General features: G+C 59.3%; 2 protein-coding genes across 2 annotated transcripts; both read right to left on the bottom strand.

Moving 5' to 3' along the window:
• Positions 1–5,769: 5,769 nt before the first annotated feature.
• Positions 5,770–13,546, bottom strand: BESB_077160 (uncharacterized protein; the record flags this gene model as incomplete). Its single annotated transcript, XM_029366077.1, has 6 exons — positions 5,770–6,050; positions 6,686–7,126; positions 7,225–12,034; positions 12,423–12,592; positions 12,982–13,038; positions 13,471–13,546. 6 exons carry the CDS (start codon positions 13,544–13,546, stop codon positions 5,770–5,772), a joined length of 5,835 nt encoding a protein of 1,944 aa, XP_029217508.1.
• A 3,841-nt stretch (positions 13,547–17,387) lies between these two features.
• On the bottom strand, positions 17,388–24,100 carry BESB_077150 (uncharacterized protein; the record flags this gene model as incomplete). The annotated part of the gene is made up of 7 exons (XM_029366076.1): positions 17,388–18,140; positions 18,479–18,538; positions 19,188–19,378; positions 20,055–20,323; positions 20,908–21,202; positions 22,005–23,445; positions 23,942–24,100. 7 exons carry the CDS (start codon positions 24,098–24,100, stop codon positions 17,388–17,390), a joined length of 3,168 nt encoding a protein of 1,055 aa, XP_029217507.1.
• Between the last annotated feature and the right edge of the window lie 644 nt (positions 24,101–24,744).

Here is a 24,744-nt window from a genome sequence, read left to right as displayed (position 1 = left end):
GACAAAGAGAAGAGTGCAAACAATCCAGACTGTTCCAAGACAAACGAGAGAGACGACGCAGAGACGAACGGCAGACGAACAGCGATCGCGGAAGACGAAGACGAGGTAGAATCTCTGAAAACAGCACAGGAAAACAGACACCACAGAGGGGGGGGGAATGAGACAACCTTTGACCCGGGGCAAGAAAGGCTTTAGGAACGCCCAAGCCAGAGACACGACGCAGCAAAGAAGAGTCGAGTGCAGATTTGTGTGCAGAGTCGATGGAGCAACCCAACTTTGTATCTGTCAAAATAATCTGAGAGGCGAAACGCGACCTCAACCACAGGGCTCGCAAAGATGCGCCACAATACGTCAGTTCGACGGCCTGTGAAGAAAAATCACGCCCCCTCCCACGAAACTCTTCCTATCCAACGGGTACTTTCGGCTGCCCTGCGGCGAATAGGATTTTGAGCGCGTCCTAGAGGCCAGCCCTTCAAGCGCATCCACGATGACAGCAAACAGTTCAGCGCGTCCTAATGCGCGTGTCTCCTCAGTTCCCAGTCTTAAGACAGTCACCGGAGTGAAACAGGCGCGCGGACGATGACGCGTGCAGAGAAAACTTTTCCAGACAACAGCGGCAAGAAGTGGGAGTCAGAGACGCGACAGGGCGAAAACGATCACAAAAGGTGAGGATGTCTCGCATCTCCCGAAGAGAGAAACGGGAACCCTCGACGAGCTCTTTTCGAAGGAAACGCCTAAGACAAGAAGAATCCACGGGGCCCTTGCAAGGAGTGGAGCCCGACGGCAGAGCATTGGAGTGAAGAAAAGATCCGCTCAGAAAACGCCGGGAAAATCGCGAAAGGTTCGAGGGACGTTGAAGGTACGTACGCTGCGAAATCCCAAAGGAAGGGGGGGCCGCGACAAAACAGTCTGCGATACGGCTGGAAAAACGAGGGAAGAATATGGAAAAGATTGTCTCGAAACTACATTTCTAATTCACCCCGAGAAACGAGGAACGTCCCTCTTCTCTCCTGGAACGCCGACAGAGGGAAAAATGATGCGAGAAGAAGGCGCACCGCGAGCAAGAAGAGACGAATGCAGAGCGTGGCTCGCGGTTTCTACGAGACCGTTTTCCAGGTGTTTTTTGTGCGTTTTTCGGGGTTCAGAATGCGCGCCGAGCTTGGCAGGACGAATACGTGGTGAGAGCCTGTTTTCCGAGGAGGAACGCGCCAGAAGGAAGCGCAGAAGCAGAGCTCCTCACGCCCGACAACAGGGAAACACGAGGAGGGAGGCGCGCGATAATTTTCGGATTCGAAGGCAAGCAACTTACTTTAAAAAACGGCGCCAAGACGACGGTGAACCTCCGGGAAGGACGCGAACTATACGTATATCGGCGGGAAATATACGTATAAGTGGATCTATGTCTAAATAGGGCATCGAACGGACCGCGAGGAGTGAACGCGCGAGAGATCTCCCGACAGTGGGGTTTCGCGCGCAAACGCACGGGTGATGTCACACAATCTCGCGGCACTTGGACGACGAGTTCGGGATCCGAAAGACTCCCACGACCGCTGAAAACACGAGTTTCACACGCAGCAACAGAGGCGGAAGAGGTCTCCGGCAAGGGAGAGAAAAACTCACACAGCAACAACGTGCCCCCTCTCGTGAAACCCGAGTCCCGGCTTCTTTCCTTTTCCACACCCTCTGTACCAAATCGCGCCGCCTCCCATCTCCACACGTCTGTCCAGATTCCAGGCAAAGAGACGGCAGCAGCGCACAGCAGCAGGGCGGCGTCACCTTTCTCCTCTGTCGCGGCAGCTGCGAAACCGCGCGACAGGGGGTGGGGCGGGGGTGAGGCAAAAAGCGGCGCAGAAGCGGGGAGGTTGCTTGCCTCGATAGAGTGCAAAACACGAGGCTGAAAGAAAGACCTGACCGATCTGGCTCGAGCGTGGGGACTCCAGCAGCAGCTGGTCACGAACGCCGACCGAGAAAATCACTAGCGCCTCTCCAAAAACGCAGAAACCCTCGCTTCCCCGGCGACCCAGGGCTACGTTGGGAGAGACCGCCAGCGCGCACGCGAGCTGCTGCGTTTCCACTTCAGGGGATGCAGTCTGGTGGTTTCTCGGGTATTTGAAGGCGGATGTCTGCCCTTGGATGCTGAACAAGCACGCTTTCTTCCTACCCCCGTCCACTCCCGCGACACAGCGGACGATTCGCCTTTATTCTGCGGTACGCGCACGCGTGCCTATCGGGCACGTCTCGATGTGTCGCAGTCCCCTTAGACGGGGAGAATAACCCCGATTCGCAGTTCTTGTGCATGAGTGCGCCATCCGCTGCGATGAGGTATCCTCCTCATGTCTCGTGGAGGCCAGCACCATTTCAGAATGGTGAAAAAACCGGCTTTACGGGGAACAGTTCCCCTGCTATCCGCGCGCACTCGTGCTGTCTGCTGAAGACAAGCGCGCTGGCTGTGCAGCCCCGGGGGCAGTGGCGCGTCGCCATCCTGGAGTTTGAGGCGGAGGCACACGTCGACAAAGAGAGTCTTTGTTCATGTGTAAGCATTTATATCTGTCCTGAGCGCCTAGGGGCATCGCTAAAGGGTTGCTGCGGAGATCGGCGGACACGAGACCCTGTAGAAGACACGGGGGGTGTCTTCCGCGCACCTGTGCGGAGAGCTAGACCCGAGTCAGCACATCGCACAGAGGTCTTCCCAGCAGCGGTCCGCCACGTCCAGAGGTTCCCAGGCGGCTGAGAGGCCTCCTTAGATGGAGGAGTCGACCGCAAGCACGTAGAAGATGTCTGGTTTATGTCGTCAGTTCTCAGGCAACCGCGTCGTGGGCGGACCGCCTGCGTAGGTTGTGAGGAGACTGCTCCTTCGACCCTCCTCTCGCCTTGTGTGTGCTGATCGCAGTCCCTCCAGCGTCCTTACAGCTTTGCCCTTCCGTTTTCATCGAAGCACTCACGAAACTCCGTCAGCGCGGGCGCTGTGTAGAGCTCCATGGCAGCCAAGTAGTTCCCACCAACTGGTTTCTCCACGGGTCCGCCTAGCGAAGCCGCCTAGGGGGTCTGTTTGTGTGGGCGCTGTATATAAGTAGGGCTGTCAGAGCACAGAGTGTGCTAAGAAAAGAGCTCCTCACGCGTAGTGCGTTACCTTCGAGTTCAGCTTTCCATGGGAGGAGCGAGTCCCGTGAGAAAGAAATCGAGCCCGCGCGCAGTCGCATGCGCCATGAATAGAATCTATCTGCCTGCTTGCCGGCACGAACTGGACGGAGGGCGGTCCACAGATCTAGAGAACTGCCGAAGGCACATTTGTACGTGCAGGTACAGGATGAGTCAATGGCGCGAGCAACTGATATGCGTTATTCGGAGCCCATCCGCCCGTCTCGTTTGCAGCCGACAAGCAGTTCAGTCGACCTTCGGCAGTCGCTTCCTCTCGCAAAGAAAGCGCAAGATCCCCGTAACTCGTCATGCAGCCTCTCGGCCTAGGTTCTTGTTCCCGTACACCCGCCTGTTGTACCGTCGTTTTTCTCTGCAGACATGTTTCTTTGGCGGCGTTGTGCTAGAATGGACGCCATGCACGAACACGCCCGTGGTGACGGCCTCGTGTACCTGACAAGAAACGCTCTAGCTGCTTGGTGTGCGCTCCTGTTTCGGCGTGTGCCTACCAGCATCGATGTCACATCGATGAATACCTAGGCAGCAGCTGCGGTAATGCGGCCGCCCCCCGCGAACCTGCTTCGTTCGCAGCGGCCTGGACGGGGTTGGGAGGGGGGGTGCCTTTCTTCCCTTCGAAGGCGTTTATTGGAGCGTTACAGCGTTTTTAGACTAGCCTTCTTCACGGCGTGACGCCCTGGCAACTGGGCTAGTAGAGGAAATGGCTGCGAGCTGCAGGGCGAGCGTAACCACAAAGAAACAGGGTTTCTAGTCCTTAAGCAGCTTTTGCGATGAGCCCCGCGCTTAGGCGCATTCACACACGCACAGGAGAGCGCCCTCGTCAACACAAGATGATCCAGTAGTGAGGAAAGAAGATGGATGCATCTGTCAGCTTCGGCCTGACAATTCCAGCGTGCTTCCCCTTGTCCAAAACGGAATCACGGACAGAAAGCGCCTCCACCCCCCTCCCGTCACACTCACGCATGCAAGAGCACACTTGTTTCTATGAATGCATATGTTCGCGTACATAATTTCGTCAGTGGGCAGCATGCATGCGCCAAATGCAGGCCACACCTGTGGACGGACACCACGGGTGGGGAAGCGGGGACGGAGGAATGAACTGAAGACAGGCAATTGGTCACAGACAACGGAAAAAGTGCATCCCTAAGAGGAAGGCATGCAGCGAGCCGCACGGTATGGCTGTGGTGAGTTCAGCCACAGCGGCTGACGACAACCACAGCGCCTCTCCGAGGGAAGTTCCTGGACAGAGACCGATACACAAGAATTTATAGAAATTGTGAATCAGCAGCTAGAACTGCGTGAGTGAGTGTCGTTACGTAAACGAATAGAGATATATGTACGTATCCAGTTGAAGAAGCAAATGCATCTCGATATATATCGGAGAGACGAGCTGTATATATACATATACACAAGCATGACGATTCTGGCTGCGCTGCACTCTTGAAAGAAGATGCAAAGAGCGGCACAGGGATAGAGCCCGTTCAGTATGACAGCCCGTAGTTGCAAGGAGGCAGACATTCGTTTCTTCTACACACCGCACGCCGGTATTCCCCGCCACATCCCACGCTGGAAGCCGCATATCCTTCTTTGACTCCTTTCACAATCAAGGCCTCGTAGGAAATCCCGGGTGCGTCACTCCAAACTGCGAAAAACTCACGCCCGGATCTTTCTCGCGGCACTTGCATGATACGATATAGCGCAGCAGGCGCCCCTATAGTTTGGCTAGTCGTGAGTGAACCGGATGTATGCATACCCTGTATGCACTCACTCATAAATAGTCATACAAATGCACAAATGTGGGAGGAGGCACGCATGCACGTACGCTTGCCATACCTGAATTCATATGTATACATATATTTGCTGTATATGGAAGTCGCAAGTCTTCACGTAGTGAGGCCATTCTTCGTTAGCCCGCGGGAAGCTTTTTACTAATCGCAAGCGGCTGGCTGAATCCGGGTACGTCGGCGAGTTTGTAAGCGCCGCTGTATTATGCACATACTGATACACGGAGAACCTGATTCCTTCTAACCTCGCACCGAGCTCCACGGGGGATCGGCGTGAGCTGTCGATGCCCAGCCTGCGCCCTCACAGAGGCACGCCCATACCGCAAGGCAGTTCGCCCCTGTCCCGCGCCCACATCTTGAAGAGACAAAAACGCACAACAAAAGACAACTAGACGCTCCGGAGACTGGGCGGGCGCTGGCTCTGATCGAGACCCGCTCACGTTTCCCCCCCCCCCCCCCCCACCCCCTGGGAGGTGCTTGATGGTGAAGTTGATGGTGAAGCGACAGCTCACCGTGACCCCCTATCTGTTTTCCCGGCTCCACGAATGGGTCGGTAAACAGTTGAAATAGGTCACAACTCCGAAGCAGAGTAGGGGAGAAGAAGGAAAAACCTTCAGGAAGCGTCAAACATCGGCGCCCCTTTTTGGCGCGCCTACAACGCGATCAGCCTCCCTCAGATACGTACGCAGAAACACACGTATCTATAGTCCACGCAACTGCGTCGGCGCATCCATATATGGGTAGGTATATCGGTATGTATATGTGGAGAGAAGGTTCTGAATTTTGCAAGGCATACACACTAGGGGCACGTGTGCGCAGAGAGAGAGGCGTCTTAGCTCGCGTCGAGAAAGACGTTCTTGAGAAGTTCTGCAAGCAGCTCGTCTGTGGCTTCTGTGTGCCCGGACTGCAGCAGACTCGCCCCCAGCTCGCTGGCGGGGGCTCCGGAGACGCCCACGCCACCCGCGGCGCTGTCCTCCGCCTGAAAGCCTCCATCGATCACGCACAGGCGGCCAAAGTAAAGAAACTCGAGGGCCGTAAGCTGATCTTCGCTGCTGCTCATGCCGCCCAAGCCGTCGCGGCCGTGGCGCCGTGTGTTGGTCGTCCCTGCATGTGCTGTGCACAGGAGACAGTCACACGCGCCGGCAGTCTCTCGGGAGAAGAACGAGAGCGAGGACAAACTGCGCGAAAACGCCGAAAATACGCAGCGCGGTATGCACACGGGACGAATATTGTTGCGCGAGGACGCAGTTACAGCTCCAACGCCCGGTATGCTAGGCAGAGTTTCGCATCCGTGCTGTGCACTACATGTTCCGCGCCAAGCGCAAATGCGATGCCATACGAGTCGAGTCAACGGAGACCGGCGCCCGACCGTTTCCACTGGAAGCGCATGCGGCCGCCAGGGAAGTCGAAAGGTTGGGAGACGCTGTAGGGAACTGGTAACAGCAAAGGCTTGTCTTGGCGGGGCCAAGTGCTGCGGGCGGGCTGTGCTAGATAAACGATACTTGTTCACCGTTGCCATTCAGAGCTGCGGGCTTATCTGAGACAGTTTGGTCGAAGCGATTCCTCAAAAAAAGGTAGTTTTTACATAATCCTAGGGATCCCAACTTACTACGTGTAGAAACAGGGCATGTTGCTTCAGTTCGAGGGCAGACGCTCCCGCACGAGCCTTCGCGCGGGCCAACGCAGGCAGCTCTCTGGTGGCTCTATCTTTTCTAATCGTTCACCTCAGAGTTTTCTTCTTCGTTTACCTATGGATTCAGGATCGGAGTCCAGTGCCCCCGGATCGAAGAGAAAAGCGTAGTGCACAATAAACCTCTGTTGGACCAGCGTGTCGCCGTCGAGCTCCGGCAGATCCCGCCCGGGTCCGTCCGGGAAACCGTCCTCGCGGCGAGGAGACAGGCCGTTGGGCTGTTGCATGTGTCGGGGCCTGAAGACCCCCATCTGCTCGTCGTTCGGGCCCACGCCCCAGTGATGGGGATGCGGCTGGAGACGGCCACCGGAGACCCTGGGCAGCCCCCCACACGTCCGCGCGCTGGGACCGTCCGCGTCTCCTCCTCCTCCACAAGCGAGAGACTCCCGCCGACGGTCGGAAGGAGGCCCGTTTTCGGGGTGAGCGGGGTGACGGGGGCTGCGGTCAGGACCGCTCTTCTCCCTCCTCAGCTCGGCTAATGAGCTCCTCGCGTCCTGCTCTGTCGCAGCGTCGCACACAGACGAGAGCTCGAAGCCTGCAGACGAGGAGACGGGAGTTGCCAGCAGGCTCTTTTGCCTCTTGCTTCCCCCCCTTCACCTGGGCTGCTGGACGAACCGGAGGCGTCTCTGGCGTCGACGGACGCGACTCCAGAGACAACTCGCGAGTCTCGCTGCCCATGTCCCTCCATTGCCGCAGTCGAAGGCCCTGTCCCTCGGATCTCTTGCTCTTGAGCTGCAGACACGCCCGCGCCGCCGGCCCCCAGCTCTGCAGTCAGCGACGCTGCGGACGGACCGTCGCAGTCACCGTGTCGTTCTTGCTGCCCTGAGGCCTTCGGGTCTTTCTCGTTCGCTCGCGGAGCATCTGGGCGCAGAGCTCCCGCCCCAGTTTTCTCTCTTTCTGGTCTCGGAGAAGAAGGAGGAGCGAGTCCACCTCGCACGTCCTCTTCACTGTCTTTCTGCGATGTTGAGACAGTGTCCGCCGCCGCCTCGCTCTGTCCCCTGTGTTTCTTCTTCTTTCCTCTTCTCCCCTTTGCCAGCGACGGCGCTTCCTGCTTGACGCAGGGAGCCGGCGACGGCGGCGCAGCGCCAGTTGTAGCATCGCCTGCGCCTCTGCTTGGAGACGTCAAAACGTCACTTTTTAGAGTGTACTCTTTTCTGTGCTTCTCACTCACTGGGTTCGCGTTATCAATTTGAGATGACGATACTGGACGAGGGGGTGCGGGGGACAATTGCGGACCTGCCAAAGTTCCCTCCACAGGAACCGGCTGCACCGCCTCCTCGTCTCCTCGCGAAGTGTGCCGCTCTGCAGGGCCTGCTTCCTGCCGATGTGAGGGGACCGCCGCTTTCGTCTCCTCTTCTTCTGCTTCGACTTCCCGCTGAATACCTGATGCCTCTAAGTCGCCGAGACTGTCCCCGCCTCCGCCGCGCCGGGTGTCGTCGCAGGCCCTGGCACCGAGCTCTCGGCTCTCCGCCTCGCTCTGAGCTGCTGCGGCCTCCCCCGCCGCCCCTATGCTGCCTCCGCCTTTTCCGCCTGCGCGCGAGGTCGCCGCGGCCTCTCCTTTGGCGTCCTCGCCTCTGTGCCAGGGGAAAGGCGCAGAGGCCCCCTGAGGTCGTGGGGGGCACGACCAGTCCGTGTGGCTCCTTCTACCCTCGTCCTGCGGGCCTGAGGAGCCCTCCGCCGCCGCGCCGCGATCATGCATCCGCCGAGGCGGCCAGGACGAACGCTGGAATAAGATGTGCTGCAGGTGCCGCAGATGCGCCAGACGTTGCCTGAGTTGCGGGAGAAGTCCGGTGGTCCGCAGCGGCACGGCGTGCGCCGCAGGGAAAGTCCAGGTCCACAGCATGGCGGGCAAGTCGGGAGAAAAGACGAGGGGGCGGAGATCCTGCAGCTGTCGTCGCGTGTCGCCGAGGCACGGGCTACCGCCGAAAGAGCTCCAGCCGCCGGCGCTGACAGAGCTGGGCACGGGGGCATTCGCAGACAAAGAAGCAGGCGAGAAGAGCGGCGCTGGCAGCCCCAGTCGACTCTGCGAGGTCAGCCGCGCGCCGAGGCACACTGTCGTCGGGAAGCTGAGTCGGCGACACGAGATCGCAGCAGCCAACGCAGGAGGGATGAACGCAGGCATGCTGCGAGACAGCGCAAGAGGTGGGAAGGAGAGAGGAAGCGACGAACGGGGTCCTCCACGGTCGTCCGCAGCCCCCCCTCCACAGCAGGTACATCCGCCGGCCTCGCCGCAGCTGTCCTTCCCCTGGGGGCGTTCGACGCCGGACTCAGGGGGAGCCGCGGCAACGCTGAACGCTCGCGGCTCGCAGGGACCAGCTCTACCGGTGAAGAGGGGAGTTGCCTCGGCAAAGGAGCCACGCGACCCGCGGGCCTGAGACCTGGCAGCTGCCTCGGCCTCGTCCCCGACCCACAGGCCCCAACAGAAGGCCCCGTCCCCTTCGGCCCGACCGGGGCTCGCCGGCGCCGTTTTCACGCACGGAGGCTGCGACCGGGGGACCATGAAGCCAGATGCGGGCTGCGAAGGGAGCCCGTCAGAGTGCATGGACACACAATGAGAGGCACGAGACTCCACGTCCAGCTGCTGGCCCCCGCCAGCGGAGGCCACCCTGGCGCCGCACGCTTCAGAACTGACGCCAGACACAGGTGGGGCGTGTGGACTTCTTGCCCGGGTCCCCGCATCCGGTGGTTGGGCGACAGAGGCTCCACCGGCCGGCGTGCACGGGTCCTCGGCATGCGTGGGCGGGCGAGGCGGCCCCCGGTCGAGCCGGCGCTCCGAGGACAAAGGGAGCGTCTCTCCCGGGTACCAGAGCGCCTGACGCGTACGAAGCTCCTCAACGTCCGACAGACCCCCACCGGGATTTCTGGATTCCTGTCTCTGCACTCCAGCCTTCAGCGGCTCCCAATCGCCATCGCCTCCGACCCCGGGCCCCGCATGCCCCGGAGACGGCCGCCCGACACCCCGCGGGTGCCCCTCCCCTCCGTAAAAGTCGTCTCTCTTGTGCATCTCCCCAGCCGACCGCATACAGACCCCAAACGCTGTCGGGTCGGCACTCTGGTTCCAGTCCAAACCTTCATCTCTTCGTCCTGAAGGCTGGTGCGCCTGCAGCGGCTGGTGGCCCGGCCCGCTGGCACAGAAGGCACTTTCTGTCAGTCCGCTGCATGCGGAGAATCTGCACAGGTCGTCTCCAGGCCCGTAGCAGGCATATTCCCGGGTGTGACTGTAGGAGCCTTCTGCGCCCCTTGTAGGGGCGTAGGAGGACGCCGTCTGGAGCTCTGAGGCACATGGCGTTCTCACCGGGGGCATCCCAAGAAGAGTCTCGTCGATTTGCTCAGGATCGGGAACGTAGACGATGTCGGGGTCGTGACTGCTGTCCTCCTCCGCTTGATACATGCCCATGGAGACGCTGAACCCGTAATCAAAGCGCTCACCACGAAGGGGGTCATCTCTGTCCAGCCGTCTGCCCTTTTTCTCCGCCGCTCTCCCCCCAGCTTTCTCGCACCCAGCCATGGAATTCCACGCGCCCCCAGCCCCGGCAAACCGCGTCCCGGGGGGCGGCAGACCGTCCGGGCCTCTCAGCCCCCCCGTCTCTGACAAACGCACACCAGACCAGGAACCCCCGAACGGCCCGCTGACTCCATCTGTTGCCCCATCGAGACCTCCGTGGGCTCCCCACAGCAGCGCCTCTGTGCGCGCGCCGCACGAGGGGCCGTTCGCGCCGAAAGCGCCGAAGGCCCCTGAAGGGGCGAGGCCTGGCCCGAAGCCTGCCTTGCTCCACGGGCTCGCGATGCCTATCGTCGACGAGGAGCCCGGCCCTCCAATCTTTTCGGGAGGGCGCAGAGACTCCACGCACATGGACGTGGCTTGCTCCATCCCGGAATGCTGCGTGCCTCCCTGCCAGCCCCGCGAGACCGGGCCTTCAACCCGGCCTCCTCGCACAGCCTCATGTGCATTCTTCACGATACGCAGCAGCGCAACAGGGTGGAGCAGACTCCAGTCGCTGATGCTGCAGGTCACCCATTGGCGGAGGGGCGAGTGCCCCGCGCGGGCCCTCGACCGCGCCCCTGGCCCTGCGAACGCGGTCGCGTGCGCGCTGTAGGCTTCCAGATCGCGTGGGGGACTCTGCCCGTGAGGAAACGGAGAGGAGACACCGGATACGCCTGTAAAGCAGTCTGCATCGCCCCCGGTGGAGGCTTGAGGCCGGCCGTAGAACCACTCAAGGCCTGCGGGGTCGACGCTTTGCCCTGCCCCACATGGTCGAACCCCGCGGGGCGGCGGGGATTCGCCCGCCGGCTGGCCGAAGCGATCAGACCCTGCACCGAGTCCACCGCGGGGCAGAACTGGGGCGAGGAACGGGAACTCAGCAGGGCAACAAGGAGGGGAGGTGAGTTGAAGCAGAGAAGAAGGCAGCAGCGTCTGCGTCACGACGCGGAAGTAGAGGCGACCCAGGCTCATGCACAAGTCTCCACGCCTGTTTGTGAGGCGAGCCTCCTGCAACTTCCGACTCGCGCGCAGCAGCGCTGCGGGCGAAAACCGCGTCTGCGCCAGCGGCCGCGGCACGCCCGCCACTGATCCTACCAGTTGCGAGTGCGGGAGACAGGCCGCAGGGGGCGCTCGCCAGTCCCCAGAGGCGAAAGGCGACGACGCGCCCGCGAAGAGATCTCGACTGGAGAGCGGTATCTCTGAGTCGCGTGGGCCCCCCCAGCGTTCCGAAGACACCACAGCTGCCCCGAAGGAGAATCTGCCCAGTGAGCTGCATTCCGTCTGCGAAGCAGATGACGGGCACGCTGGATCCGCGTCGGCGCCAGACGGGTGGCGCCGCTGAACACAGAGCGCAGGATTCTCGTATTCGGCGCCTTCAAACGCCCCAGGGAGACAGCGCGTTTTTTCGATGCGGAGATCCCGCGACAGGCCGTGGTGGTCGCCTTCCCGCCGTCCCTGGGGCGCCGCCTGTGCGTGAGAGGAACTCTGCGTCTCGGTCTCTGCAGCGTGCGGTGCGGAAGGACAGGGAGGCGGGGCGAGCGGATTCGCTCTCGCTGCCTCGAAAAGAAAAGACACGCGCGCGTCGCCGGGGAGAGAGGTCGCCGGCGAGCAGCCAAACGCCGCGCGCTCCAGGCAGGAGGGGCACGACCTGGCCGGGGATTCCACAAAGTGAATGAAGTTGAGAGCTGTGTTCAAGAGGGAGTAGGCGACGGTGAGCTCGCTGCTACAGTACTGCAGGTCCGCGTACACCTGACTCCGCGCCCCACTTGACCCAGAGGAGAGAGAGGCTCCTAAATTCGAAGAAGGACTGGCCGCCGAGTGCGAAAAAGAAGCGCATGGCCCCACGCGCGGCGTCAGGGATACTCCCGAAGACGCCCCCTGGGTCTCGCCCGCTGCATGCTGCTGGAGTGAGCCATCGAGAAACGGCTGCAAAGAGAAGATGAGCAGCAAAGGAAAAGCATGGAAGACTTGGGGACGGGATATGCTTCTGACTCATGCTTGACGCTCGAAGTCGTCTCGCACGCAAAAGAGTAAAGCAATGTGAACACCACGCAAGTACGGGTAGCCTGCCTCCACTAGGCGCGCCGATGCATCTGCTAACTAATCGAAGCTTGCAGCGTCCTGCCTTCATTCGCCGCCGGAAAAGTCGATGGAAACGATCCTTCCTTCAAGCCCTTTCAGTGCCCCTTCAGAGGCGAGGGGAGGGGGGGGTGGGATGGTGAGACATTAAGGGCCCGACAGAGGAAGGCGCCCTACTTTCGGGCGCCTGCCGTCGACTTCGGCTCTAACAAAAACGAACCCGCACTCGGCGTACCTGAATGAAGATGAAGACAGAAAGGAGGATTTCCTGGACATGGTGCACAGTCGAGTGAATTGCGGAGTGCCGGTGGCGGGCCCAGAAGACACAGTACTGCAGCGGATGAATGAGGCTGTCGATCTGCCGTTCAATCACGAGAAGCACTCTCTGTTCTTGGACTGTGAGGCCTGCAAACAGAAAAGCAAACGAGATGCACGCGGATGACTGGCAATCACCTGAACGTCTCGTACGCTTCATAGCAAAAAAGGCTGCCGGCGAGGTATGTTCTCTGGCTAACTCCAATTGCGATACGAGACTGAGGCGTAAGCACCTCCCCAAGACTAAGCTCCTACGTCCTTTCTGTTTCCCTCTCCATCGAATCCACCTACACAGAGAGGCATGCAGTAGTACGTGAGCCTCACGGGCGGGGTATGCGTTGCCGCCACGCACACGCCCTACCTATCCCGCGGCGAGGCATGACAACGACATTTCGACGCAACAGTGAGCGAACGCGGAAACAGTGCATGCTGCATCCACCCCGAGCTGGGGAGTCAAGAGATCCAGCAGTGGTGCGTACCGTGACCAGCATTCCGCGAGAGGAGCTGGCGGATGCGGGACGAAAGATGAGCCGCGCCTACAGAGCGAGCGAATACAGAGGGAAGCCAAATCGATGCGGTGGCAATGCACGCAGCAGGAAAACGAGTCACGCCCGAGGTGCCTTCACTCCGCGACGAAAAGCATACCGGCGCACAAAGATTCATGAATAAAAAAAGACGCACAGAATATATATATATATATACACAGGCAAGCACGCTCACATGAGGGGGGTGCGGAAACCATACGTCTGCATCCATCCACCTTAAAAGGAGCTGCTGAGGACTACGCGCAGCGTGAAGCTTCCAAAGAGTTTGTATAGTGCGCGACACACGTCGGGCAGCCACCTGATGGTTCAGGCAAGCTCGCGCACCCGCCATAAATCCTCCTTTGCACTGTTACACCGCAGACCTAGCCACATAGAGGCTGCACAGAGGGTTGTTGGCTGCGGCAGAACGGGTCGCTTCCTCACCTGCGGCAAGCTGAGAAGAATTGGATATCCAAGAGAAAGTTCCAGACAGGAAAGTGGTGACTTTGTTGAGTTCCATGGTTTTCTCTGTTCCCCGGCAACATCACCTCCCGTGGTTTTACCGCACTTCTAACGCGATTCAAGACACGCAGAACGAATGAGGAAGGCCTCAGGAGGAAAGCTAAGGAAAGCGCGGTCTAGACCTGCAACATCGGAAGGAGTGCTGCCCAAATCTCGGGAATTACAAAGAGTGTGGATGCTGGCTGGGCGCCGCTTCTGAGGACGCCACTTGTGAAACCGCGGAAAGCCGCAGATTTACCGCACGCAGACGCGCTAGCCCTGCCGAACGAGCGCACTGCCCGAGAGCGGAAAGGAAACCGCCATAAATGAATACGACATAGGATACGGACGCAAGCGATGACCGAACTCCAGCTCCGACAGACGCAGAATGAAGGCCAGAGATGGCACCAGAGGGAGGCAAACCGAAAAGAGATAGGGGAGGGATGAAATACTGGAACCACCAGAGGCAGGGGGGGCGAAGATATGGAAATGAAATCACGCAGAGCAAGCTCTGAGTCGACAGATGCTCGCAGTCAGGAGGCTCGCGGACTAAAGGAATGGATAGGGAAAAGCCCAGCCACGCAAATCTTGCCCATTCTTTCTGGGCCGACTATGCCCCTGTTGCTGACTCGTGCCCCACTGTGAAAAACCACGCTTCCCTCGGGAATTTCAGCGAAGTGGTAAGCCCCGAAAACAACCCGGAGTCCCCCTGTATTCTTGTGGTGCGCTCTCAAGTCCGATCTTGACGCAATGACGATGCCAACTCCGGTTCGCTACTTGGCGCCCGACACGTGCGCGCCCGTACGATATCCCTTTGCGTCAAGACAGAGACAGCCAAGCTAAAACCTGAGCATGACTTGTTCAACAGAGAGAGAGGTTCGCAACAACGGGAGACAGACGCGCTGGCCGTCGCTGCACGATGTGCACTGCAGGAGAGGGGCTGATGAGCGGTCTGACGACAGGCCCCCGTGAACGAACAGGGACGCAGAAATGAAGTGGATGGACAGCCAGCAACGATGGAACGCCGCAGGAGCCTCTTTCGGGTGATGGACAGGAAACGGCACGTCCGGTTTCCCCTCATCCGCCTTTCACGTGCCCTCAGTCGCCTTTTGTCTCCCTCTTCGACTTTGGCAGAGGCGGAGAAAGAGACTCACGACAATGCGCCGGTGCCGACGAGCGTGGACAACAACGATCCATGGAATCAGTGCGACATCGGAGTCGAACCCGTCTGCCGGCGAAACCCGTTACCGATACGGAAAAAAGACAACGCACGTGGGGATATAATGCGTATCTATAGCTACATACGCAGCTCACGTGGATCACATGCTGCACATACCTCGATGTCTACGGAAGGTACATTACGTACGCTTTCAGAGATACGCATGTCGCGGGCGCGACTCGGCTGGTGCCTGCATCATTAGCGTGCAGTTGTCGAAGCATGCGACGTTGAATACGTGTATTGAGCATTGAGCCTAAGGCACAAAGAAAACGCGGGAAGGGGTTTCTGGAGAGAGTGGTTTGAGACGAAAAGAAAGGCCCGGGGACTCGTTGAGCGACGCGCGAGCGACACACTTCGGTGCCAGCCGGCTGCTGGCCGCTGGGGCTCGATGTTACGTTTTCAAACGAACGCGAAAGCTCCCTCCGTCCTTTTTTCGCTCTACCCAACCTAACAAACTGACCTATTTCTGTTTCGCGCGAGAGGCCTCCGACAAAATCTACCTTTCGTGGCTTGCGAAGAACTAGCAAACCGTAGAGCCGGTCCGCCGGACTTCGTGACCTTTTTCGCGGTTCAAAGTCAGCGACTGTCGATTTGTCGGTGCGACAGTGCATCGGCAGGGACAAAGCGAGAAGAGCCACGGAATAATGTGAAGCACATTGCACGCAGAAGGCTGCCTTGGGGATGGAGACGGCAACTGTTAACTCTTGTTTTCGACGCAAGGCAGACCAACGTGGAAAGGCACACTGGGCAAGGTCCCAGCGTGACCGCCAGGTTGCCGGGGGGGTTGACGCGCGATACGGGTGACCTTCGGAAAACGCGTCCAATACAAACAACTCTGCGAGAGTGTTTCTATCGAAGCATGGAAAGAGCCAAGGGCTAGTTTTCGTGGAGCCGTTTGCGAGACGAAAAGGCGGGGAAAAGGCTCCACAGTGATTTTGACACGAGAATGCCAGCCGCCCTCCACTCTACACCTTTCGGAGTAGCAGGCGGCACAAGAGGGTATGGAATTTGACAAACGGCATTTCCAAGCGATATGAAAAATTGGCACCGCATAGAGAGCAGCCTCTTCTTTTTTTGCTCTCCCTTCCCAGTTTTGGAGAGGAAAGGGGAGTTACTTGGCGGAGGGCGAGGTCACTTGCCGTGAATGGGATTTTTCGGGTGCACGGTTCCATCCCGCTGCGGCCTGCCACCGGCTCGGTCGTCTTTTTTCGCAGCCGAAACCGGGAAAACAAATGAAAAAAAGTTGTGGGGGAGGACGATGCACACCCGGACAGCGACCGTGGCAGCGCGCTGTGCCACAAATCCCTAGCTAGTAGGGCGTTGATCCAGTCACACAAGAAAACGTTGGTGAAGAACCGCACACGGTTAGCTCCCTGCTCATGTTTGGCATGCCAGGCCGTTCAGCAGCTGGGCGCTAGTAAATTTGTAACCCATCGATGCTAGACTGATTCCAAGTTACCCCGCTTTCGCATAGACAACGTGTGAGGCCACGTCAGATTCCCCTCAAATCTGTTCTACACCCTCCTGAGGTACCACGACTTCGTGCACCACAGGATCAACTACGTCGAGCGGCTTCGTGCTGGCCGATCAAATGGCGCACGGTACTTACGGCGTTAGTCCAAGAGAGACCCTCATCCGGAAAAACAGCGTATGCGTTCCCGGCTTGGTGGCGGCTGCGCGCTTGCCGGTTAGTAGGCGTTCTTCACGGGCCTCGCCCCGCCTGCTCAGTAACTCTGAGGCCGGCCCACAAAGAAAGGCGAGCTTGCTGCGGTCCCATGGAGCTTCACTGCTTTTCTTTCGTCATCCCTCTCACATTCAGAAGCAACGGCTGCTCTCTCGCATCAAGCATACCTCATCAGACTTCAGATTTGCGCAGCTACAACAAGATCCCCTTTATCCAGTTGAGGAAATCACCAGCCAAGACAAGAAATGGAGTCACCATTTCTTGTCACACTCCGCTCTTCCCTATCCCTTTCGAAATTCTGCTTGCCTAAAATACCCATGAAACCCAGAGCGTCTTGACGTGTACCTTGTTCGCGAAAAGGAGGTTTTTCTAGTGCGGGTATCAGCCCTCCATTTACGCAGCTGCTGGCATAGTATCACTACCTCTACACCGTGAGAAACTGGAAAAAACCAACTGGTGCTCTGGGTGGTCCTGAGTCATTATCTGTAAAGCAAATACCCCTGGAGTCAGGTGTCTGCCTTTAATAGTGAGGTTAGTGTGCTAAAATTTCTATATATTCCAGATTCCCTCTTTTCGGGTCTCTGCGCATCGCCTACGGATGGAAGGTCAGCTACAAGTGGGGACGCAAAATCCCCTGCAGCCTTCGCGGAGCGTACCGCACTGCGCGTGCAAACACAGATGCCATCACTCAGTGGCTGCGCAATAGGCTGACATTGACAAGCGTCTTTAGATCGTCACTCGCCTTCTCGTCCTCACCCTCCTCGACTACGGCGAGAAAACAAAAGGAGAAAAACTCGCTTCTCGGAGCATCTCGACCTTAAAAAACTGTTTCATATTGCGCTCATAGAGCACGTACTGGATAAAGACATTTCAGCCTACACGGCCGCCCCACAACGCTGTGAACACAGCCCTTGCCAACTGCAGGCGGCTTTCATCCAAGGCAGTAACCTCGCACCGCTACGCCTTCGCTTTCGGCAGGCTCTTTCCCGGTCCCACCAGGGCCTGGGGAGCCAAGGTTGGGGGGCCGGAGCCGATGACGATTGTGGCATGCCTTTTGAATTCGCGAGCCGACTTCATTTTTGCCTGGATGGCGGATTTAGCTTTAGTCCTGGCTTGCGCATCCTTGACGTCGACGAACATGATGGTTGAGCCTCCGCTATGCCCCTCCCCGCTCGGCCCGCCTGGAGGCGTTTTGAGAGCAGCCGGCGGCAGAATCCCGCTGTCCCTCGGCTTGCTCTCATCCTCTTTTGCTTCGCTTCTCGCTGGCTGCCCAGCACTCGGCGGAGCGGACTTCAGCCCCCCAACGGGAGGCGGAGGCTTCGGTCTCTCCTTCACTATTCTTCCTGCGCTCGCTAGTCTAGTCAGCGTGGTCCCACTCGCTGCTGGTGCCGGCTTCGCCTTGGCTTCTTCCACGAAGGAGACGCGCTTGCTGTCTCCGTCCCCAGACTTGCCGTCGGTGGAGGAGCGGCCCTTGCCGCCGTGAGCCTCCGGCAGCGGCGAGGCTGTGTCGGGCGTCGTCCCCACAGAGCTCGCCTTGGAGCCGGTCCCTGGCGTCCCTCCCGTGGTCGTGGAGACTGCGCCGCCCGCGCGGCCGTTCTCGGGCGCGCCTCGCGACACAGTCACGTGCGTCTCCCGGGCGCGAGGGCTTCCTGCCTCACTGTTCTCCGGCGAGGGCCGTCGGCGTCGCGGACGCGCTTTCAAACCCGTGGTCTGCGGGGGGGAGGGGCCCGCACGCCCTCATCCGACTCAAGAGAAGACGTCGAGCTGTCGTCTTCAGTGCAGGAGCTGTCGCTTGAGCGCGAGTAAAAGGTTCGGCGCGCGGGTTTCAGGCCCGCTGTCTGAAAGGAGCGCGGGACTGGTCTGCACCTGCCCCTCGCTGCCGCCTCCATGTGGTGCCGAATGGAGCCGCGCAGGCTGTCTGTATCGGACTCCTCGTCGCGGACGCCTAGCCGATACATCTCCTCGTGAACGATCGCGTTGAGCCGCGTCAACAGATTCGGAGGTCCATCGTCTTCATCCCACGCCGCCAGTCGCTGCGCAAAGCTCACCCGCCTGGCGCTGCGGTCGCGCCCACGCGGCGCCAGCTTCCCCCTCTCCTGCTCTCGACGCTGAAGCAGGTCGCACAGGCAAAACACTCTATCGGCGGCAAAAAGATGAAAAACACGCCGGAGAAGCTCGTTGGAGGGCCCAGAACCCGTGTGCACTGCAGATGCAAGCACCAGACACTCAGGTGGGCGCCTCACTTTCATACGCGGAACACAAAAAGTTTTACTTGTTTTTAAATTTTGAAATTCTAACGGTAAAAGAAGAGGACGCGGCCACGCCAGCGGGCTCTAGAATGAGGCTGCCCTAGACTGATACGACAAACGCGAGAAATAGGGGCCAAAATAAAATGCATACGTTGCTTTGCAGGAGTGCCGGAGTCCAAAAAAAAGTATTTTATATGGGTCTAGGAGTCCCACACATAAGACCATGAAATTTAACCGTATACTTCAGATATGATCACTTCAAGTATGACGCGTATATCACACACGGCGAAGTTCGGTTCGCCGCCCGCTGGGATACACGCCTCGGAGGTTCACCAACGCAGAGCAAGCAAGTTCCTACTTATTCCCTCGCAAAGCACGCTGCGCACGTACTCCACAGCCACGACTCTGTTATACTTTAACGACATGTCAAACGACTCTGTTATACTTTAAGGACATGTTGAAGAAGCGATGGAAGTCTCACAAATCGTCTTCTTTCCTCGCTCCGTACCTGATGATCTTGTTCCCGTTCGCGAACCAGCGCATCGTGCATGGCTGCAATCTGCAGACGCCAGCGCCCGAGATATTTCTCCTCTTCGATTAGCCTGCGCTTGGTCTCCTCCGTGTACTGCTTCAGGGCGTCTGCCTCTTCATCCACTTTGCGGAAGGCAGCCACTGCCAGAGGGTTATTCGGATTGTTGACTGCGTGGACGGCAACAGGAGGAGAAGACACGTAAGACTGCCAATGACAGCGTCTGTCTCGACGCACACAGTGCAGCGCAGCCTCCGCGTTGTGAGGCCACACTGACAGTATGAGGAAAAAAATTGTGTAAAACTTCACCCGGGGGTAAACGCCGTCTTCTAACGTCATCGCGCTCCACTGTACTCGGGTGCACGTCTGTGCGCGGCCATCGAAGGGGCGCTCCAGCGTCGCCGGGGTATCCGCAGAGCCACTAAAGACAAATCTTTTCACTGAGGCAAGATGGGGGGGGGGTGGGGGCACCACACGGGCTGCCAGGCTCCGGATATTGTTTCTGTGTGCGTGCATGCGCGCGTGGACATGCTGGATCGTAGGGTGAGGGAGGGTGCGGGAAGAAGCAGGTGCGGAGGCAAACAGAGCTTCAGCTGCTTCCATGCATCAGAACGCAGAGCAGAGATGTGTAAAGAGGAGAGGAGCCTAAGAGACTTAGGACCCAGAATCGCCCCTTTGACAGTGCAGCCTGACGGCCGTACCCCGCACACACGGGCGGTGTGAACGGGCGTGTCGCTGCAGAGCTGAAGCGGCGAGGATCGAGACCGCAGAGATGCAGACTATGTAGATTTGGGCCTTCTTTCTCTCTCCGCTTGGCATTCGCGCGGGGCTCTCCCCAGCACTTACGTAGCTCTAGCACGCCGACTTCGCCTTCGCCTCGCTTGACGACGTTGCCCATGACAAACCGAATCCACTGTACCCATGCTTGTTGCTGGCGCCGCAAGAAGATATCGAAGATGATCCGCGAGCCTGCGAGAGCAAAGTCAGGATGCGCTGCTGCCGCCCGCACCTGCGCCACCTCCTCCTCGACTTCTTGCTTCGTCTGCGCGACTGTGACGCGATGCATCATTGTAAAAAACTCCATCTGGAGCCGGCACTTGGCTGTCGCAAAAACCCTGGAAGCATCACGCACAAAAAACACCGCCGAGTGCATAGGGGCACAAAGTCGAAACAAGGCAGTTGTGGTGAACCAGAGGCTGGACAAACGTCTTTATTGATTATGCTGAATGTAGTCCCATTTCATGGAAAGCCTAAAATTCGCATGTATGATTGACATTTAGCCGCGACAGCTTTGAGATCCTGGCCAGGATCTCTGCGGACGAGGCGTCGCAGGGATGAGGCGGAGAAGAGGCGAGAAATCGCGAGACCCGCGTGCAGACGGAGACGCACTGACGCACGCCGGCGGACGAACGGGCTCGCAGGAGGCGCACAGAGCTAGGTTCGCGGGCTTGATGAGTGCACCAAGGAACAAGGCAGCCCACGGAAAGACTAGCCCTGGACGCACAGGCGTGCAGAACGGACTTTACGCTGGAATTAAAACACACCGGGGGCATCTAGCATCGACAGGGACGAACGCGGGTGTCTTTGAATGGAAGCAGGCCCTTATCAGAGCAGCACACCAGGAGGAAGTGAAAAGCAGCATCCCCGAAAGCACACACTGACACAGGCACATACTCGCGGGCGACGCTGCGGAACTGACCTCTCGAGCGCGTGAAGACCTTGACGAAGGCAGATCGTCCTCTTCATCGTAGTCTCGGCCTCAATCATCTGCTGCTCGAGCTGGCATTCGTAGCGCGCTTTGACAGCCGCGAGCTCGTCGTCTTTCTCCTTTTCCTTTGACGCCGCTTCGCAGCAGAGGCGTTCCATCTCGTGGTACGCCTTGCCCAGCTCCTGGAATGCCCGGAGAGGCGGGCCGCGGAAAACCACGTGCTGCGGAGCCTCGGACGCTTCGCCCTCCGAGCCCACAGCTGCACTGTCTGCTCGGCGCGCGAGAGCTGTCGACAGACACGCACACGAATCGAAACCAGGGGGGGTGACGCGGGAGGCGGGGCGGGGGGAGGGGAGGGGAAAACCTCCCATAGGCACGGGAAAGCGTCGCCCTTGTTGGGGGCTCGGTTCCTGTCTAGTGACTGGATGGACGCTTGTTGCGCCTGGAGTGCGTGGATGATACTCGACTCTCCTACAATTCAGCCGCTACGGAACCCGGCCACGAGCCCGAAAGTCTGCAGGCCGGAGTGGGGCAGAGACAGGAGACGGCGCGGGCACAGGCGAGGAGGGACGGCCACAGACGGCCACAAAAAACCGAGCTGGAGGAGGAGGATGCAGACAGGCAGGAGCAAGACAAGGCATAGCTCGCGGAGGGAGAAGAGGGAGGGCCGGCCGACACACACGCAACAACATCCTGCTAGCCACAGGAGAGGACGCCGAGAGGCGCACCGCTAGAGCCGAGACACACGCTGCATAAACAAAGTCGGGTTCGCAGCCATTTGGTACTACAGGGGGACACAACACACGCTCAGTGCTTCCGCACAACTCCGATTTATGCCTCTGAAAACATGACACAAGCGCGTTCCCCACTCTATGTGAACCCCCCCGTGCTACAGCTCGATAGTCTCAAATGTCTGTAGCGCGCCGCGCCAGCGAAGCAAGAAAAATGGTGTGCGCCCCCCGGCGACTCCCCCGTCATCTCTAAGAGGGCCCACGACCGCCGCATGCAATGCGCCACCTCGTCTTTGCGACTCTCGGCTTCCTGGCCTCCACTCTGCTTGCTCTCTCCAACTCTGCTCTGAATCTCACTCGGGTACAGCAGGTGACCGGCCCTCCTGGACCCACCGCCTTGTTTGCTGGCGTCGGAGGGCGGGGTCCGTTCAGCAGGCACCTTCGGTTTTTCTTCACGTGTCTTGCCCTGCTCGTCCTCCTTCGGCCGCTGACCGCGCTGAAACAGGGCCTTGAAAGTGGAGCCCAACCCGGACCGGTCGGCAGCTGCCGGCGGCGCGGCCGGCGGCGCGGCCGGCGGTTCGGGCGCCACAGCCTCTGGCGGCGGGAGAGCCGGTCCCGCGTCGCGGGCCAGCATCGCCATCATGAACTTTCGGGCCTTCACATCGGCTGGCGCGGGCGCGGCAGCTGCCTTCACAGGCGCCGGCTGGGCGGCAGGGGGGAAGCCAGGAGGTTGCTTTTTTTTCACAAGGAGCGCCGGAGACAGAGGAGGTGGAGGCGGAGGGGGGGGCGCTTGCGGCAGGACCGCAGGCGCCGGCGGCGCCGGCAGAGGAGGCGCAGAGACGGCGGCTCTTTGCTGGGCTGCTAACGCCTGTGCCGCCTCCTCTGCTATCCTCCGGATCTCTCTCTCGCGCTCCTCCTGCTGCTGACGCTGCCTCTCGAGCTCTTCGCGTTCGCGCTTCTGCCGGTCAATCGAGTCTTGCAAGCTGCGGGCTGTGTCAGTTAGCTCCCGTTCTGTCGCCTGAAGCAACTCCTCGAGCTGAGCTTGTTCTTCTCGGCGTTTTCGCTCTCGTTCTTCCCGCGCCTTGCGACGCTCCTCAGAAGCCTCACGGCGGCGAAGACGCTCCGTCGACAGCGCAACAGACGAATCGCGGGAGCTGGCGTCTACACTGTCGTGCCCTTTTTTCTTCTTCGCTTTCTCATTGGCCTTTTTCTCTAGTGACTCAGCCTCGTCCTGCGCCCGCTTCAGTTCCGCTTCAAGCTTCTCCAACACGGCTTTCCTTGCCGCTTCTTTCTCCTTCCTCTTTTTCTCCTTCTCCTCCTCTTTCGCTCGCACCTTCTCCTTCCTTTCTTCCTCCTTCTTCTGTTTCTCCTCCTCTTTCTTCTTCTTCTCCTCTTCTTTCTTCTTCTTCCCCTCCTCCTTCTTTTTCTTCTCCTCCTCGTGCTTAGCCTTCTTCGCGTTCTCCATCTGCTCCAGACGCGCGCGAATTGATTCCACGTCGCTGCTCGACACAGACTTCGCCGTTGACGCTTCGTCATCTCCCTCCTTCCTCTTCTTCTTTTCCTTCTTACCCCCTGACTCCCCTGCCTTGCCATCGGGTCCGTCCTTCATCTTCTTGCTCTCGTCCGACTTGCCCGCTTCCTCGTCGCTGTCCTCCCTTCGCCTCCGCATGATCTTCTTCTCCTTCTGCTCGGCAGCAGGCGGAGCCCCTAGAGGCGGTGCCGCCCCTTCGGGGGGCGCGCCCGCGATCGGAGACGGCGGAGGCGCTGCCGGCATAGCGACCGGCGTCGGGGGGGGAGCCTGCGTGTGGGGACGTAGAGGCACAGACAAACCGCGTGCGGAAAAACGTGCTCACGCATCAACATCGTCACCTCTCCGCCTGCGGAGGCACACCTGTCCCCAGAGAGTCCCTTGAGCCCAGTCAGGATCCGCCTTCACAAAACATGCAGCTACATACTGTAAACGATCTCGCTCCTCAGAGCATGCACTTCCCCGTCTCTTGGCATTTGCGCCACCCCCTGCGAGACCGCGCAAAGGCAGAGTGGACGCGCCACTGCTAACCCTGAACCCGACGCGAAGCAACCGACTCTACGAGGAGGCTGCGCATGCAGTGAGAAGCCAAGCAAACGGCGAAACTGGTGCCTGCTTCGATGTTTGCTGCAATTCGATGGAGCGAAGGTGTCTCCGATGACGCGCGTATGCGGTCGGCGTAGGCAGCAGGCGACACGAGCGGCGGCATGCAGAACGACGACACAAGGAGAGGACTGTTTTCGCAGAAACGGCCCGCCCTCCTTACCGTCTCTGGAGTTGACGAGAAACCGAACATGCTCCAAAACCCGCCCCCCGCGTCTGCAGCGGGCGTGGCTGGCGGCTCCTGACTGGTCGGCGTCGTGGCGGGCGCAGGGGTGGTATCCGCCGGAGGCGTCTCTTCCGGATAGCCCAGAAGCGACCACATCTTCGTCAAGCGGGCTGACTGGGACTGATGCGGTGTCTCTTTACGCACGAGAACAGACGAGGGCGTGAACTACCAGGAGCCGGCGTAGGCACTAGCCGACCGCCTCCCTCCTTTCATCTTTTTGCTCAACCCGATGAGGACAACACGCATGCAGCAGGGCCTCGCGAGAGATGCACGCCGCGCGATGTTTGACTCCTGGGCACTAAAGTGATGGAGGCCCCGAAGAACTTTGATCCGGTGCTGAAAAACCGTGGAGATCTGACTCAGGGACTCGTAGTGTTTACCTGGCAACTCTCTCTCCATGTAAGTATCTCAACTTCCCTCCGTATATATTTACAAACAGTTGCACGCCGACGCATCTATCCAGGGCGCGCGACGTGGAAATCACGCGAGTTGGTTCTCTGATACACAGATGTCTGCGGAGAAGGAAGTGGTAGGAGACAAGCGACCGGACCCTCACACGATGCGATACTGAGCGGAGGGGTACGGGAAAACTGGATGCCGCTCCTACAAGGAGGTGGAGGCAATGACTCGCACTGAAAAGGGACAAGCATGCGGGAATGCGAGAGACATAGCGGGACGACTGAAAGCCGCGCCAGAAAACTTTTCTCTATCGAGAAGCTACATATGCAGAGGGAACCCAC

The sequence above is a fragment of the Besnoitia besnoiti genome, chromosome VII, assembly GCF_002563875.1.
Source record: "Besnoitia besnoiti strain Bb-Ger1 chromosome VII, whole genome shotgun sequence".
Taxonomy (NCBI): domain Eukaryota; phylum Apicomplexa; class Conoidasida; order Eucoccidiorida; family Sarcocystidae; genus Besnoitia; species Besnoitia besnoiti.
This window is presented reverse-complemented; position numbering and strand designations above follow the sequence as displayed.